The sequence below is a fragment of the Python bivittatus genome, unplaced genomic scaffold, assembly GCF_059951505.1.
Source record: "Python bivittatus isolate LINGU-HERP-01145 unplaced genomic scaffold, Pbiv_v1 ctg000670_np1212, whole genome shotgun sequence".
Taxonomy (NCBI): Eukaryota; Metazoa; Chordata; class Lepidosauria; order Squamata; family Pythonidae; genus Python; species Python bivittatus.
The window spans coordinates 3,167,789-3,186,573 of record NW_028277094.1 but is presented as its reverse complement, the minus strand read 5'-3'; the positions used below and the strand labels follow the sequence as shown (position 1 = coordinate 3,186,573).

The window sequence follows — 18,785 nt, the reverse complement described above, 5'->3', positions numbered from 1 at the left end:
AAAACGAACTTATTTTATCTACTTTAAATCTTTCTAATAATTGTTTATAAGACCATTGACCTGGATATCCTTCTCTTGATTTTATTTTACATTCTCCTTGACAAAATTCTAGTACATCAGAGAAGTTAACTTATGATTAGTTATTTCTCTTCTATAAAATACTTCCTGTGCTGAGAACCACAAAGATATTTTTGGACATAATCTAGATATCTATCTGTTCCATATTCTCAGTATGGCACATCTAACAAAATTATTTTTAAAATCTGCATTAACCTTAGCTTTGTCGTACCATAAATATCCATGCCACCTAAATCTCAAGTCATGTTGTTCTAAGTCCAAAAGCCTTCTGTTTCTCAGCAACATCCAATTCTTTCATCCAAAGTGAACAACAAGCTGCAAAGTATAATTTCAATTCAAATATACCTAATCCTCTTTCTTTTGCATCTTGTAACATCTTATATTTAGCTCATAGGGGGGTTTTTCATTGCCACACAAATTTAGATATGTCTCTATGCCATTGTTTAATTGGTACATCAGATGTCAAAACTGGTATTGTCTGGAATAAAAATAACATTCTAGGCGAAACATCTTAATCACAGAAATTCTTCCCAACAATGACAATTGTATTTCCTGCCATCTTAACATATCTTTTTAAATTTCATTCCGTGTCTTAACATAATTATTTTGAAATAACATACAATTTGTATTTGTCATATTAATACCCAAGTATTTTATCTTCTTGACCTTTAAACCCATTTTATTCATCAATTCTATTTGATCTTGTATCTTCATATTTTTTGTCAACATCTTTGTCTTCTCTTTGTTAACCTTCAAATGTGCTAATGCATCAAATTCTTTTAATTTTCCCATTAATATTTAAGCAAGAATCAAACATTTGGAATACATAATACATAATCTTTTACTGCAGCTTTGGGAAGAATAGTATTTCACAGGCTTGGTTATTTGAATGTTTCTGTCCCAAAATCCCTAGAAAAATTCCCCATCATCAGTACAAAAAGTCATCAGCTTACACTTTTTGCCAGAAAGCAGTAAAAGATTTTATAAGTGGATGCTGGTCCTGATATCATAATCCACTGAAAGAGAGAGCCTGGCTTTATATCAGTGTTTCTCAAGCTTGGCAACTTTAAGACATGTGGACTTCAACTCCCAGAATTCCCCAGCCAGCATGCTGGCTGGGGAATTCTGGGAGTTGAAGTCCAATTCTGGGAGTTGAAGTCCACATGTCTTAAAGTTGCCAAGCTTGAGAAACACTGATCTATATAGTCAGATGGTGCCAATTCATTAGTGCCAACTGACTTCCAGGATTTTTTTTTAAAGGTGAGATTTGGCCATTTAAGTTTAAAAAAAAATAAATAGAAAAACATGCCTGCAATATGCAAAATTGAGAACAGTCCCCACTGCCTATTAAAGTTGCAGGCCCTGGTCTGACAGTCATGATTTAGTGCAACAAGGAGTTAGTAGTTCTCCCATGCTGGCTTGAGTCCTGGCGTTTCAGAAGTTCTCTTGGTTGAAATAAAACTGGACATTTCTGGGATCCAGACTCGAGTGCTGACTGCAATACTTTTTCAGAGTCTTTGCCAGCTGCTCTGGTCCACACAAGAACACGCCCACCACAGACCTAGGATAGGGATAAAACAACAGAAATCAACTGGACTAAGCTTAGTTGCAGACTGTCTCTAGGCTGAGCTCTGGAAGCAATCCCCCATTAAGTGGGATTTGCATAAATTGGCAGGTTTTGCACAATTATTTTATTAATTAAGGGCTAGGAACAGAACTGCCCCATGTGGTTAGTTGGAGAGATTAAAACATTGGCTGGCGCGCTAAACAATGTGGGTAGGTTTGGCTTTAGATGTTGTGCAAATTGTGTGAGTGAATAATCTGTGGTTTCTTTAGGTCAATGAAGGGCTTTTCTTCTGTTTATTGATTGATTGCAGCTGTGGCTTAGCATGATGTTCAGACATGGACAAAGGGTCTGTTTATGACTCCATGGCTTGTTGGTGGCCAGGTTTTGTGTCCAGCTATGTTACAAACCAATCCACAGAAGTAAAAGATAAGAGAAAGGAGAATAGGAATCGAACAGACAAGCCATACTTTTCCCAAGACTGGCTCTAGCTTATTCAAGAAAGCGTAGATAATACAATGCAAGTACCTATAAAAACTATAGATGGCAAGTACCATACGCATTCCCTCTTTGTCACAAAGGAGAGAACATATCTTCTAAAATGTTGCCTGATGGGGCAAATGTGTGCGCAAATGAAAAAGGTATGCATCCTCCTTTCAAATAATTTTTTAGACATGCAAATGTAATTAAAGATTAACTGGATAAACATCTGATCCATTAGGGACAGATCCAATAAGGAGCTGTCCAGGGTACTGATTCCCTGTCCACAGTATTCTTTCTGGAGGAGGGACCTTAGCTCAGTGATAGACCACCTGGTGGTTCAATTCCTAGCATTTCCAGTTTTGAAAATTCAGATAGCAAACAATGGGAAAGTTTCCTTTCTTCCAGAAATCCTAAAACGTTGTTGCTTGGAGGAACTGCTACTGGATGAGATGGGAAGAAAAGAGTTTTATCTGGTTTAGAGGCAATTCCTTACTTGGGATGTTTAGTTGCCACTGCTGAAAATTCATTGTTCCACCTGGGTCTCCCAAAGGAGGTCTTTTGCTTCAGGCCTGTCACCAGGTCAGTGGACTTCTCAAAATGGAGAGCTGCATGACCAACCTAGTTTCTCAACAAAGAAAAAGCAGCCAAAGTCAAGATTTCACAGCAGTCCCACCAGCCTGCCCAACGGTTTGTTAAAATGAATCTTCCAGGTCTTGGGAACTGCTGGAGGTGTTCTCTAACATTCATGGGAATAACCTGGTTTATGGGGCTAAGTAGTGATTTCCAGTGCATATAAACACTTAAGCCAAGCAAACTGGCTAAGCGGCAGGTTTTAAAGATCCCCAAAAGACAGAAAATGGTTAGTCCCAGCTATTTCTGGCCTTGTATTTTTATTGCCAAGGGTCAGGAGAGGTACCTTTCTTTTCTGTCTCTGGAGTCAAATCAAAACAGTGCTTTGAAAACCATAAATACTGATTTAGATGAAGGTGAGAATGGCCTTCCTCAAGCCACAAAGGATGCAGCCCCAGCCCGACTATGCCGGTTCCATCCTTGCCCTGCACAAACTTGACAGCTTAGTATCTGAGTTTCTGAAAGATCACCTTGATGCAGCAACTAGGCTCAGAAATCACACTAAGCTTTCATTTCTTTTATTGTGGTTTACTAAATAAACAATAAGTGGCTGTCTTTGCTCAATAAGCTATAAATCATGGTCTATAAAAGAAAATTGGCTGGCTTAATAAAACACATTAAGCCGAAACCAAACAAACCTTGTTACGGCTTAAGAAAATGGGTGACCCAAGTTCTTATCGTAACTGCCCTGCTTATTTGTTTGCTTTATTTGTATGTCACCCATTCCCAAAGGCTATTTCCAAGGGCATAGTTGGAGGCTCCTTCAGAGGTGAAGCTAGTGACAGTTGGAGGATAGGCCTTCTCTGTGGTAAAACCCCATGTATGAAATCCCCTTCCAGAAACCTTGGCTTGATTCCTTTTAGAAGTCAAGTATGTGCCTTTTCCCCTCCAATTTTATCTTTATTTTATCTTTAAAAGGGTTTTACAAACCTTCAAGCTGTGAAAACAACCCCGTGACCTGCTTTGTAAAGCAATTAAACAAACTGATGAAGAATGTCTTTTGTTCTGGGTTTCTGGCTCTGATAGAAGACTGAAATGCAGTTGACTTCCTTGAAAGTGGCAAGTGACGGATCAGGCAGGTTTCAAGAAGCTTGATCTTCAGAGAAAGAAATGGTTCACAAAGACTAGCCCTCCAACTCACCATGCTGTTGTTCCAGCCAGTGAGGTAGAGATGATAGCTTAGGAAACTTGCTCTACCAGATCCCTCTATCTCTTGCTCCAAGGATGAAAGGAGGTTTCTGAACCAGGCAAATGCCCCGGTTTCTCGGCAAATCCAGTAGAAGTAAATCTAGCAATCCATGGGAGAAAGAAAAAAAAAAAAGATGGAAATGGGCAACATGCTTTAAAATACCAGTTTGCACTCTCCAGGTCAGAGTGTCCCAGTAGCATATGATCTTTCCTTTTCTTTTTTTTAAAGCAAAATTGAAAGATGATGAGATCAGGGAGAAATACAACAATATGCTAGGGCGATGCAACATGCTTGCCCTGCTTACTCCATTGACCCACTTTTTTGTGTCAACCATCAAACCCCAAGCCAATTAAACAAACTTGGTTTTCACAACACATTAAGCCTCAGAGAAAGCAAATGAAAACTCCCCAACTTTAACATGTAGAAAGTGTATATCCAATAAGTGTTTAACTGAACTGATAAGTGGGGTTGTGTGAACCCAGGCTCTATATACTACTAAATTATAAAGGTTGGATGTAAGGGGACCTTGGCTGAACAACAGAACCGATGTTTGCATGCTGTAGATTCCACGTTCAGTCCCCGGATCTCCAAGTAAGGCTGGGAAAATTCCTGACCAAAGTCTTGGAGAATTTTTGCCAGTTGGCAATTCTGGTCTAGAGGAGCCAAACATCTAACTCACGATAAGTCACTTTCCTATGTTGTGAAAACAGCCTCCCCAGCTTGCCCCAGGAAATGTGGATTTGACATAAATGCTGAATATTTGTCAAGCCTCCACATCTGGAAACTGAAGAACAAGAGTCACACAGTGTCAACCCTTCAGTGTAGTCCACACAAGAAGCACCAAGCATGAGTGCTAACATTATCTTTATTGTAAGGTTACAATAACAGAATCTTACAAGTCTGAAAGTGCATCTCTCCCCCCACACCTTTACAGTCCAAGAAACTAGGGCGGGCCCCTTCTGAGATGTTTGTCACATCCACCTTCCTTCTGCAGGCAAAGCTGCCTCTTATCTGGCCACTGCCTAGTCTGAGGCTCCTCCTCCTCCTCCTGTCTCTCAAGAACATTCTCACAGACCATTACATCTAGGCAACATTTGCACCATTCTAAACCATGGTCTATTTAAGTATCATTTATTTAATAAGCTTTATTCAGTTGGTTTATGCAACAGGGTAATCCATAAATCATGGTTTCTATACCACAATGCCTGGATTCACTGAACACAATAAACCAAAAGCAAACAACCTATATTATACTGAGATCTAAGAACCCATGACTCCCATAGGGTATAAAGGTGTACCTTCTGCCCTGTTTTTCTGTCTTACTTAAACAGATCTTCCATGTCTTTAAGCCCTCCAAAATCTGCAGAACTATGACCAGAGATTACAGTGAGGTGAGCACATGCATCAGAAGCAATGATCCAATTCTTTAGATTTGTCCCAAGGATATGATGCTCTCCTTCCCCTCCAGCTGATTGGACAGTTGAGGTATGGGACTGGTTGCTTCATTGCATTTAAGGGTAGCAGGCTATTTGGGGGGACATAAGACAAGCTAGACAGCTTTATGCTCCACCACTGCTTCCTAGTCTATTCCACCTGTGACTCAAAGAGCTGCATTACAGTGTCTAATGGTAGAGCCGGTCCTTCTTTTCCAACACTATTTTCATCTTTCTGGAGAAACAGTATACGCTGATTCTAGCTTAAGACTGCTAGACACTATAGATTACAGAAATCTTTCATCATTGTACCTCAAAGACTAGTGTATTCTTGTAAACAGGTTAAGAACAAGCCATCTGAGCTTACCTTTCTGGTTTGAAGTTCCTGGTTACCATGTTGGAACTTGTACCAGATGGATTTCAGTACTGAAGCAAAGGGAGTCACTCCAATCCCAGCTCCCACCAGCATGGCCACCTCATACCGGAAGACATCCTCACTGGCTGTGCCGAAAGGGCCATCCACCAGGATCCTGAAAAGATGAGACAAACAGCATTTTGTCTTCTCTGCTCCCAGTATGTTCCCATAGATTACAAAAAACAAAGCTGGATCCAACAGTTCCATAAACTTCCAGAAGAGCTTAGTTCCACAAATTGGACCAGTTAGGATTTTTAAGATATATTTTAATGTTTTTGACCAAACAAAAATGAAAAATTCATAGTGAAAAGAGGATATATTTTCAAGCCGATCCAAATGTGACTTATTCAATCAAGTAAGGTTAGGCCAACCACAGCTACTCACGTTGCCATCTCTACTCACCTGGGCATCAGTGGGTTTGGCTGCTGCATGGTGTCAATCAAGGTCTCAGTCCAGTCACCAGCTGCCCGAATGTGGACAGAGAAGAAGTCTTCCTCTGGGGCAGATGTGAGAGTGAATGGATGCCATTCCAGATAGGAGATGGAGGGACAATTGAGGAACACATATTGTCCGATTTCCATGCTAAAACCTTTCCTGCACATCTGAATTTCCAGTACTTTTGAGGGATGCATGATGACCTGCAGACAAGATGTCAAAAGTGAGCAAACCCCATCCATCGTCCCAACAGGGATGCAGTGAACTCCACTACCCATATACCTTCTCCCCACATTGGGCAGACCTGCAAGGAAGAGAGATCAAACCCTTCCTGACTCTTCTCTGATGCTGAAACACAAGCCTGCCTCCTTCTTTCTCTTTCTGTCACATAAAGGGGGCAGGTTGGGTTTGGACACAGCAATCCTCCCAAGGTCACTCAGTGATATCCCACAGCTGAGGGTGGATTTGAACCTGGGTCTCCCCAGTATCAGTTCAACACCTTAAGCAAGACCATTACATTGGACGTAGAGAGTAAGGGAAGATGTCCTTGCCAGAGATATACGGAATCTGTTGCCTAGGCAGAAGGGGCTGAAGTATTTTTTAACTCCAGAACGTCCAGATAGCGTTTGAAAGCAGCTCAGACAGACACCTCCCTAATTCACTGAAGTATAAGAAAGGGGAGGAGGTACAGTGCAATCAGACTTGCAAGGTTGTTTTTATAGCCAATCTTAGTAAAAGTAGTTTTAGCCATCCTATGGAGTTGATTTCATGGTCTGGTCTACCTCATGGGGCTGACATTGGAGCACCTTTATTAGGACCAGCTAAAACTGCACCAATAGTGGGCGAGCTTTCAAGTCACCCATCACTCTTCATTGGATAAGGTGTTACAGCAGCCAACCACTTCCAGATTTCACCAAGAAAGCTGCATGAGCTCAACTCGAAGACATCTTTACTATAATACAGCATTACCTAACTATGGATTTTAGATCTCTCTCTCTCTCTCTCCCCCCCCCCCTTTCCCTTTCCCTTTCCCTCTTAAATGTATTCAGGAGAAAGCTGGTGAATAGATTTGGAGACAGACCCAACACTTACCTTTGTAATAACCACCTTCTGGCAGGAACGCCAAATCCTCAGGACTTGCTCAAATGCATAGAGAATAATAGGCGCCAGCACCCACTTCCAGGACTTAAAAGAAAGAACCAAGTGACAGCATTTTAAGAAGGACCATCTTGCAGGAAAGCAGGAGCTTCTCTGATTTTTTGCAAAGCCTTCTATCCCCATAAACCCATATAGTCCCTTATGCTGAATTCATACATTATGCTAAATCATGGCTTACTTTTAACCATAATTGCCTGGGTTTGCCCAATATGCCAAGCCATAAACCATGGCTTATATAGTTCATCAAGCCCAAACCAAGCCATAGCTAGATTCAGTGTGATCAAGAAGTCCAGCTCTTGGGGTGGGGCTGAGTGGATAAGAAGTTTCAGCTAACGTCAAGTACACATGGGGTTGACATGTGTGACCCAACCCACCAAACGCCAAATTCTCCCTGGGCCTTCTTTAATGGGATTAATTGGAAGGAAAGGGATAGGGTGACAAGGATTTCTGCTATTGAAGTACTCTCGTTTTAGGACCCATTTATCTTTCACTAAGTTAGGGTGGATAGCTTTTCCATTTCTCGGCAATGGAAACAGGGTTGGCAGTTCTTCCCCCAGATAAGGTTGCTGCTTACAAAACCATCTCCTGAGTCCTTCTAGACCTTCTAGACCATTACCATGGATGTTCTCACCTCAGCTGGAAGACCTCTGAACTCCGGCACCTCACAATGGGGATCGCTGCTGTTTGGACCCCACAGGGTAGGGTGGTCTGCACACAGCTTGGGGTTATTAGTCCTCAGACTTTCAGCCGTTTGCCCACGAACAATACCTCTGGGGACACAGAAGGACACCATCCACATGGTTGCCTTTCCCAGGAGAAATTCCAAAAGTGATCCCGTCGCTAAGCAGTGGGAGCAAATGGCTTGCTAGGACAATGCCTCTCCCTCCCCCTCCCCCGTCCCTAGTGTTGCTGGGCCAGTTTTTCTCAGAGATGCTGGAGCTGAGACTTCCAAATGTTTCTAAATTCCCAAGGTCCTTCACTGATTGCGGGGGGGGATTTCCAGGTACAGTTACTGGCTATGCCGTATATCTGAACTGGCTGCTAGAATCAGTCAGATATGCTTGTTGTTCTGAATTCTGCAGCACACCCATATACGGTTTGGTTAACCAAACATGGCCTTTAAAATGCTGATACCTGCAATCGCTCAAGAACCTAGTGTATTTTGCAGTTGTTTACTAGTGCCACATTTAGCTTTAGATGTAAAATTTAAACAAACTCATGTTTATCAACATTAACATTTTAGTAGTCATAGTTAATATAAACTTCTTTGTCTTTAAAGGTTTATCTAAACACCAGAGTGTTTAGAAGAAGATCGGAAGCCACTTGTTTATATCTGTCTTTATATCTGTTTTCCTTTTTTCTATTTTTCTTCTATTGTGCACTTCTTCTATTGTGCATATTCTTCTATTCTTTCTGCACTTTTAGCTTTTTCTTTTTTTCTCTCCCCCTTTCTCTTTCTTCCTCTTCATTCTATTTTAGTTTGTGCTCGTTCTTATTACTGTTGTTAAAACTTTCAATAAAAATAATAATAAAAAAAAAAGAATTAGCCCATCTTGCCACATCCGTTTAAGCATTTGGTGTCTTACGCGATGCCGTGGATGACGAGGCCAATAAAATAGATGACAAAGAGGTGGTGGGTGTACCAGAAGACTTCAAAATAGCTCCTGCGGATTTGTTCCATGGAAGACGTGATCATGAGGATAAGAGCCAAAGTGATGATCACACCCGTTACGCCTGGAATGCTGGTGAATGCTACAATTAAAGGCATCTGCAAGAGTGAGCAAAGTGAAATTATGCAAAGACATCATAGATCATGTCCCCGGGGTGCATTCCACAACCTAGGATCCTCACAACATGGGGAATTTCAGTCCCATAATATTCAGGAAAGCTGGCCCATGTAGCAAAATTGCAACACAGTAAAATGACAATCAGAATCGAACGTCCTTAAAAATCATAACCGAACCATACCATTTCCACTTTTTAAACTGAAAACGTAACCAAGGCAGCTCACCAAAATTTTAAAATAAGATTTTAAAATTGCATCTTTTTAAAAAATAATGCACAACGCCTGTATTTAAAACATCAGTCCTTGAAAGGTAAAAGACAATTAGAAGATCAACTAAATGTAACCCAGCAAAAGCCGTGGGGGGGAAAAACAGGCTGTCAAGTTATAGCTGAAAAGAGAACGCATTGGTGCCAAGCAAATCTGAGCTTTTCTATCCATCTTAAAAAAGCACTGATAATCCTAATTCCATAACAAATAAAAACAAGAGGCTCCTGTTACTACCATATCTAACCAGGGCTCTCAATCAGGTGTAAGCCCAAATAATTTATTTTTAGAATTGATTCAGTGAAGCACTCACCGTAGTATTGGAATGGATAGGGTTTAACCACAGGTTATCCTTCTGGTGCAGGTGAGACAGGATGGAAGGCAAGCTGTCCCCCGTCATTTGCTCAGCATCGTTGTACCACTCAAAGTTGTAACAATGAGCAATGACGTGAATGGCTTGAAGAGAACACAAGGTCAACCATTTATCTAATTAAAAAAACAACCCAGACCATGCAACTCAATCACCATATGAAATAATTTGAACACACACTTGAATCTGGAGAAAGTGCAGAAGTCAGAGTTTCTCAACCTTGGCAGCTTTCCGATGTGTGGACTTCAACTCCCAGAATTCCCCAGCCAGCAAGGCTGACTGGGGAATTCTGGGAGTTGAAGTCCACACATCTTAAAGCTTCCAAGGCGGAGAAATCCTAGCATACGTGAAAATGTTCAACCCCAGTTAGTTCTGAAAAGGAAATGACAATGAGTAGCACTGGGTTTTGAACACCAAGGGACATTCAGAAATGTAAAAACAAGAAAAAGAAATGCCCCAAGTTTTCAAATGGGAGTTTTAAGACTCTTTTTTAAGCACACCAAGGCGGGGCCCAGTCAACACAGTAAGCCGTAATGTGGTTTCCTTTTCTGTTGCTTAATATGTTGTGTGAGCTACAAACCCAGACATTGCACAGTAGTTTGCATATCGTGGTTTAGTTCAGAGTGTTATGTGAGCCCAGCCAATGGTGATGTTTTCAATTAACTATGATTAAGCAAAACAGTGTTCAGCATGTTACATGAACACAGAACATACCATATGTGGCTGTAGAGAAAGTTACATTCACCCAGGCATCGATCCTGACCACCATGACACCAGAACAATGGAACATGCTTCATGACATCACAATGCAAGTTCCAGCCTTGTGTCACAATGTCACACGCCAGTACGCAAGGGCAGAATTTGCATGACAGCATCCTAAGGCTGCAGTTCATTTGTTTTCCAGCAAAAGTCTTTAGAATTTTCCAGGTGTTTCTGTTTACCTGTTTGAAGAGCAATCATATAAGCCACCAGTTTATGGAAGGCCAAGTTATGATCCAGCTGCTGCCTCATGGTGCACCTGCAACACTGAATTGATAAAGCGAAAAGTCAGGAACAGCCGAACTGTCCTGTTCCATGAGAATCAAACATGAGGACATGAGGATAGGCCTGCTGGATCAGGCCCAGACCCATCTAGCCAGCATTCCCTCTTCTTTGGTGGTCCATCAGGTGCCCTTAGAACACCCACAAATTAGACTTCAAGGCAGCCCACCCTTTTGTTGATCCCATGCCTCTATTCTGGGGCTGGTATTGCTGTTGGAAACCTACCACTAGCTTCTGATGGGAGGGAGGAAGAAAAACGGGATTCAAGGACTGTCTACAGCCCTGGGGTCTCAGGTTGGCAAGGCCTTCTGTGAACAATCACTTCTAAACAAGTTTTATCCCAGGACTGGGCAACCTGTGGCCCTTCAGATACTGCTAAACTGTAGTTCCCAAGATCCCACAGAACACGTCACACTGGCTATGGAATGGAGATCAAGAAAACCTCTGCAGAGCTGTGCATTCATCAACTTTTCTACCCAATTTTTCCCTCTCGTTTATTTGCTTGTTATTTACACTGGAAATTGAGATTCTCCACCTTTCTGAAACAGAATCTGAACTCAGAAATAGATTAGGCCCATGGTAATCTTCCACCAGACATCTTTTAGCAACCACTTGGGTTCCCCGTGCCCACCCAACATCCAGGACTAAATACACCAGTGTTTCTCAACCTTGGCCACTTTAAGATGTGTGGACTTCAACTTGCTGGCTGGGGAATTCTGGGAGTTGAAGTCCACACATCTTAAAGTGACCAAGGTTGAGAAACACTGAAATACACCATGCTGTGAGCTGAAGGCCCAGTTGGGCCCAGCCTCTTGCTCACCCGACAGGTGCCCCTCACGAAGGAGAGGAGATTCCGGCAAATGGGCAGCAGGATCAACATGCTGTTGAAGTTCAGGCATTTGGCTGAAGCTCGAGCCCAAGCCAGCGCAGACTACAAATGCAAGGAGAACATAGGACCGTTTTTGCATCATTTTTACATATTACAGCTTCTCCTAAAGCAGGGAGTAACGGAGCGCAACAAACACTCTTGAAAAAAGTAGATTAGGCCAGGACAAAGAAGCTGGTGGGACAAGCCAAAACTAAAGAATTAAATACAGTCCGTACAACTAATTTATATGATAGCTCCCCACGTATCTAACTATTAAGATGCCAGACTTATAATGCAGCAGCAAATTGCCCCAAAGTTCAAATCTGAAATTCCGTTCGTTTAATGAATGGGATGCAGGGGAACAGAGGAAATGGAAGACAAGAGTATGCAAACTAGGGCTGTGCATGCTTTGAACATGATGCACAAGTGCTTCAGACTTCGGATGAGCACCACATCTCTCTGTTGCTCATTAAAGCAGCCTGTCTTTTTTAGAACTTCTGTGTGAACCTGGGAAAAAAAGATGTGGCTGCTTTAAGGAGTCATTGCAACTGTAGCAGCTGCTGTATTTTTCCAGTCTGAGATGCGTCTACAGCATTTCAGCTGACGCACACCTAGTTTTTCTGCAGCCCCAAACTTAGTGCAGCTTATTCTTGGTTGGGAACATCCTGTTAAACTATGGTGGAATGTGACTTACCCACTTGGCTACTTTGAGATAGATTTTGTAATCGTATGACCACATAGCCAACAAAGGTAGGATATCTTGTATGTTGACACAGAAATAAGTACAATTTAATTCTCTCAAGAACTATGAGGGTTGGGGTTTTTTTCAGTTCTGTTAAAAATTCTTCACCTCTACAGAGAGATCAAAAGCTTATGAGATGCCAAGATAATGCTCACCCCAAGAATCTGTCTGGTGTAATAGTACTGTTCACCTTTGTCAAATATCAGGAAATATTTCACGAAAAGGAATATATTCAGTGCTAACCAAGCAGCCTAAGGGACAAAGAAAAAAAAGGTGATTAATGTGTTCAGTTTTATAGTATCAGCCATTCAGTGACAAGGAAGATAGATTCAGGAACATTTTGAAAGGATTAACCCTAACCCTAACCTTCATTAAGCATTATTTGAACAGCCATCAGTGTGCATGCTATAACACAAACCATAAATTGTTGCCTTGCATGGATTTGGATAAGTCACAATTAAGCTAAACAAATGTTAGCCTTATATAGGAAGTAGTTGTATGGGTTCAGATCAGTTTGATGCCTGAGACCATGTCTATTAAGCATCCTTTTTGGGAAGTGAATGGTCAACACTTTGCCAATTGTTTTGTGGTAGTTTTCTGTGCATTTTAAAATTTATTTATTTATTTTAGAATTTTTGAAATCAGTAAAAGTGTAAAAATGAAAGGAAAAATAAGAAAAACAGAAGATAGAAAAAAAGAAAAAAGGAAGGAAGGAAGGGGAGGGAGGGAGGGAGGGAGGGAGGATAATCCGTTTTAGTCCCCAAATCCAGAAATCATCAATTTGGTCTTTTTTTCTTTCAACAAAAAGTCTATATAAGGTTTCCAGTCTTTCAAAAAAAGTCTTTATTGTTTTTTCCCCGACCATTTTATGCATTTATTGTTTTGAATGTTTTTATGCTCTAAACTGCTGGAAGTCATTTTTGAATCTGCCAGTAATAAAATAGAATCCTCTGCCCCTGAACAAAGTACAGATAATACTTAACAGAATGGAGAATTTAACCATAGTCATGACTAAATGCAGACTCTGGGGCTGCAACATTCTGACTGATTGATTGATTGATTGATTGATCGATCGATTATGAGCTATCAAGTCGGTGTCAACTCTTAGCAACTGCATAGATTTTCTCCAGGACAGTCTGTCCCCAACTTGGTCCTTCAGGTCCTGCAAAGTTGCACCCATTGCCACCATAACTGAGTCCATCCCCCTTGCTGCTGGTGGTCCTCTTCTTCTCTTCTCTTCTCTTCCACCATTCCCAGCATTAGACCCTTCTCCAGAGAGCGGGGTCTTTGTATAATGTGTCCCAAGTAGGATAATTTGAGCCTGGTCATTTGCACCTCAACCAAGCACTCTGAGTTGTTCCGTTTGACGATCTATTGGTTTGTCTTCTTGGCTGGACATTCCAGTTAGTCCAAATAGATATTAATCTGATGATCGAAAAAATGTAAATAAAGCTGTGATGGGTCTGTTATAAAGCAAAGGAGAGAAATCCACAGGCTGGCATTGATTTTATTTGGACTAAAGCCTGTGGATTTCCCTCTTTTGCTTTATAATAGACCCACTGTGAGACTAGGCTGAAGATGCCATAACTAAAGATGAAGCAGACACATAAGCAGAGAGGACAAAAAGCTAGGAATCTTGTCTAAAACCTTGCTTCCTTATCTACCTGGGAGGTAGATAAGAAAGAAATAAGTCATTAAGGAAACAGACAAGAAATTGTCACCTGAACCAAACAAAGGAAGTTGGGCCTGAGCCCATGGGAAAAACCCCAATCTCAGCTAATCAACAAAGCAAGAACTTCTGGAGATAAAAAGGGGGCCTGAAGCCCGCCCACGCCTTGAGTCATCTTTGGATCCAGACTTGGTGGGTTCCATCCCACTAGCTTGCGCCTGGCAGCCCAGTGGAGAAGGACATGGGTATGTGTGTGTGTGAGAGTGAGTGAGAAAGAGCAAATGTACCTTGTAACCAGTGAAGTTTTGTGGTTGCTTTAAATTCACTGGGTTTCCATATTTTCCAAAGAACCTGCTGTTTCTCAGGATTTGGTCGGAAGTGATCTGTGTGTGTATCCCTAATTATTTCCCAGCTGTTGACCAGGCCTGGGTGTCTTATCCGCTCCAACTGCATCTATCTGGAAAACCCAGGTAGAAACCAAGGGGGGCTTACAAGATCCGCATGCCTTGACAGGCTGTGAGTGTGTAAGTGGCCATAAGCCAAACCTGGGAGCGCGTGTAACACCACCACAGCTTCCTTTACATTTTTCGATCATCAGATTAATATCTACTATAATCAAAGATCGTTCTGCTTAGCTTATCCATTTTGCTGACAAGAGATCTTGAGAGAGATGCAATTCTGCGATGTTTTTTCCTTCCATATCTTCTGTCCTTCATTCGACCATCTGAGGAGAAAGCAGTTTTGCTTTTCTGGGAAAACTTCTCTTCTTTCTATAAAGTGTTTCGCTATTGTCAAGAACTAATCCAAATTTTGTTAAAATCATTGGTCCCGCATCCCTGTAGACCAACTTTAGGATCCTTCCCCAAGCCATTAGCTGCTTCCCCCATCCAGCTCTTGTAGTGTGACATAAACAGAAGTTAGTAACTTTAAAAGAAGAGGAAATATATTCTATAAAATCAGTTTTACAACCCTCTTCCAAATATATTCCTGCAGTACAAAGTTTGAGGAAGTGAGCAGGGGAAAAATATGTGTAGTATTAAAAAAGAAAGGACATGCCTACATATAATGCACCCTACTGTTCTAAAAAGCTACATCATGCCACCCTGATGTCACAGTTGCAGCAACACTGTGGCTGTATTCCCATGACATGCTTATACCCAACGTTCTCTGAATGATGGGCTGCTGTTTTTGAGACCTAATTTTCACACCACACACTGAACCATAAACTAACCCTGTAGGTGAGGGCTAGATTAAAATATAGGTGCCAATACAGGTGAAATTCAGTAGGTCAGGTGAAGACAGCCTGTGCAGACAGAATTATGAGCCCATGTTATGATAAGAGCTTTCAAGCATTCTACCTTCTCCCATCAACTTGGTTTCTGCAGTGCCTCAGAATGGTTCAGAGGACCTTTCTCCCTTCTGGGTATTGATGAACTACAGCTCCCAGCATTCCTCACCTTTGCCCAGGTTCTTTCAGGGCTGTTAAGAGTTGTCTTCCACACGTGGAAGAGCAAAGATTCCCCAGCGTTTTCGTACTAACCAGCAGACTTCCCAGAAAATGGGAAGAGGGTGCTGGACAGATAAGCATTTGCTGTGATCCCACAACAAGATCTCAGAGACTAAAACCATTCCTATTTTATGGGGGGGGGGGGGAGACCTTTAAACAGCCATGGGAAATCCCTATATATCTCTTTCCAAGACCAGATCCTTAACCCTGTTGGCCATTCTCTCCATAAGCCTGTATTGTCTGGATGGTCACTTGCCCCCCACTAGATTTCATGACTTGAAACTTCGGCTCCAAGTGTACCACTGTCGTTCACTGCTGACTAATTCTCTCATTCTCTTTATTAAAATGATTACATCATTGATACAATCATTGCTTTTATTTACACCATGCTATGAATGTACCTGGAGCTTTGTTATTTCATCACACCCAAACTTCAACAAAGAGTTAGGAAGCGAAAGCTCAGTTGGCTGGCACAAAGAGGCTCCAGCATGATGGACTAGATGGGGAAAATTATAAAAGACAGAGGAGAAAGGAAGAAGAGGAATGTGGTACAAGAGTGTGGTATATCAGAGGATAACTGTATCACAAGCAATGTAAACTTACTGCCTTAAATCTCAGTTTTAAAAATACCCACACCATTTCTCAAATCACCTTCTGCTGAGTTAGATAGTTGTTCTAGGCACATGCAGCCTTGAAATGTTGATCCTTTTGAGCTTCAGAGTCTCACGGGCATGAACTGCAGGAGTTTGTGGCCACAGCATGTTTATCTCTATAGCAACCCCGCCCAAGGCAGCATACATTCCTTATGCTCTCATCTCCTGTTTTCTCTGCAACAAGAACCCTGTGAGATGGGTTGGGTTGAGCAGGACAGACCAGCCCAAAGTCACCCAGCCAGCTTTCCTGCCTAAAAAAGTGCTAAAAGTCACTTTGTCTCATTTTCTAACCACCAGCACGTCAGCTCCTGCACCAAACTGGCTCTCATTATTTAGTCTTGTCCTGTATCTTCTTTGAGATACAAGATGGGGACAGTCTCATTAACAATATATTTCATTTATACATAACACTTTCAGATATTCAGAGTGTTGGAATCCACTGCCATGGGAGGAGATGATGGCCCAGACCTGAGGTGACTTTGATTGACAAAATCACAAAGGAGACAGCTATCAGGGGTTATTTGACATGATGGATTGTCAGCCTTGAGATGCCAGCAATCAACAGCATGATTTCCTGGCATTTTCCAAACAGAAATAAAAAAGCAGTGTCAGAAGGAACAGACACCTTCATTTCCCTTGGTTCGTTTCCCAAGCCAGGAATTCAATAAAACTCACCAGTGAAGGTCAATGAAAATATATTTATTCACCCAAAGTTGTCAAGTAGCTTTGGACGGGCAGCTGCAAAGAACTGCTCCTCATCTCCTATTTTATAAGGTTTTGTAGTTTAGAGTCTTAGCCAATCATTATCAATGGAATGGAATGTGTTAGCTTATTACAGGTAGCCGAGTTCCGTTCCCAAGATCTGTCCATAAGTCGCATTTGTATGTAAGCCAGAACAGTATTATTGTATAATATTGTATAAGTAGTATTGTATAATGAACTCGAACCATTGTGTATTTAACTCAAATCATTTTGTATTTAACTCAAATTTTGCTAAAATAGGCTCCATTCTTAACTATGGCTCGTCTGTAACCTGGGCATTCTTAATCTGTATCTGTACAAACAAACATTTCCCTATCTTAGAGTGAAAGCAGATGCCTCTTTATTTATAGTTAAACAAATGTCTCTATCTAGAGCTAAAATAGATACATTTTTTTATGCATAAGATATATGTCTTCCTTTACATGGGTTTTGCTACGTCTCCTTTTGTTTATACTGGCTGGAGCCAGCCTTTATAAAATGGCATTCTTTAATTTAAATTTATTGTAAACATATAAGAAAAATATTCCAACCTTAGGTACATATAGGAACAGGATGGATAGATTTAGTGTTCTTTAAATGCCATAAGAAAAGATTCCCAACTTTAAAAAAACAAAACTAAAAGTTTTTTTAATCCAAATTGGCCCAGCACACATTGACATCATAGATTCTAGATACTGAGAAAACAGATATTTAAAAGTAAATAATAACCTCTTAACTATCAAAGGTTGTCCACCCTGGTCTAGCCTGAGTAGGACTTCAGGCAGTGGTCTTTGCTACTCCTTCCCAGGTTTGTCAAACTGGTGAAACGGGTACCATTCTTTTAAGTAAAGTTGAACCAGGAGCCTCTTGCAAATAATGTATTTCAGGGTTCCTCAACCTCAGCAACTTTAAGATGGGTGGACTTCAACTCCCAGAATTCCCCAGCCAGCATAGAAGTTGCTGAGGTTGAGGAACCCTGATGTATGTTAAATGGTGCCTCCTGAAGTAGGAATTGGCCCTTTTTTAATTTTGCCCTATCTTTCCATTCAGACCCAAAGATAATAAAGCACAACTTACAATCACCAGGGCTGAAAACCAGTGGTTGACGGCCCAGTTGCCCATTGTGGACTCCCACAGGCCAGTTGCTTTTGCTCAGTTCTCGTCTGGGTCCAAACTGGGAGCTTGTCCTCTGGATGTGGCTTGTCTTTTCTGCCTCTTAGGCAAACCTTAACCGGTTCCCTCATTTTATTGATTTAGTCTTGAGGAGGAAATGTAGCATCTCAGCTCCTGCCCAGCCCAGGAGGCTGAGTTGGGTTTTTCCCTGCAGGGCTCAAGGAAAGGAAATAGTATTTTTTATCTCTTGCAAACTTGTAACCAGAAATTGAAAAAAAAAAAATTCCCACCTTGGTTTGAAAAAATATTGATTGGAGTAGCATAGGCATGGCCCAAAGTTATCAGTAATTAAACTTCATCTGCCCTCTTTGTGTACAGAATATGTACATATTTTCTGTTGCAATGTGTGTCTGGCTTTTTCTCATCACCTGCAAGACCAGTTTCCTACACACACACACACACACATATATGTGTGTGTGTGTGTGTGTGTGTGTGTGTGTGAGAGAGAGAGAGAGAGAGAGATTTTATGTGTGTGTGTGTGTGATTTTATATGTGTGTGTGTGTGTGTAAGTGTGTGTGTGATTTTATGTATGTGTGTATCTACCTACCTACCTACCTACCTATAGTAGTAGACAAGGACCAGAAG

At 41.4% G+C, this 18,785-nt stretch overlaps 1 protein-coding gene across 1 annotated transcript; it reads right to left on the bottom strand.

The window, feature by feature from the left end:
* Positions 1-1,211: 1,211 nt before the first annotated feature.
* On the bottom strand, positions 1,212-18,226 carry NOX1 (NADPH oxidase 1). The gene is made up of 13 exons (XM_007430117.3): positions 18,104-18,226; positions 12,612-12,707; positions 11,667-11,777; positions 10,747-10,831; positions 9,749-9,891; positions 8,972-9,153; positions 8,017-8,155; positions 7,320-7,412; positions 6,195-6,430; positions 5,745-5,907; positions 3,897-4,043; positions 2,619-2,743; positions 1,212-1,639 (listed from the first exon to the last, which is right to left on the bottom strand). Exons 1-13 carry the CDS (start codon positions 18,146-18,148, stop codon positions 1,513-1,515), a joined length of 1,692 nt encoding a protein of 563 aa, XP_007430179.2. The 5' UTR covers positions 18,149-18,226; the 3' UTR covers positions 1,212-1,512.
* Between the last annotated feature and the right edge of the window lie 559 nt (positions 18,227-18,785).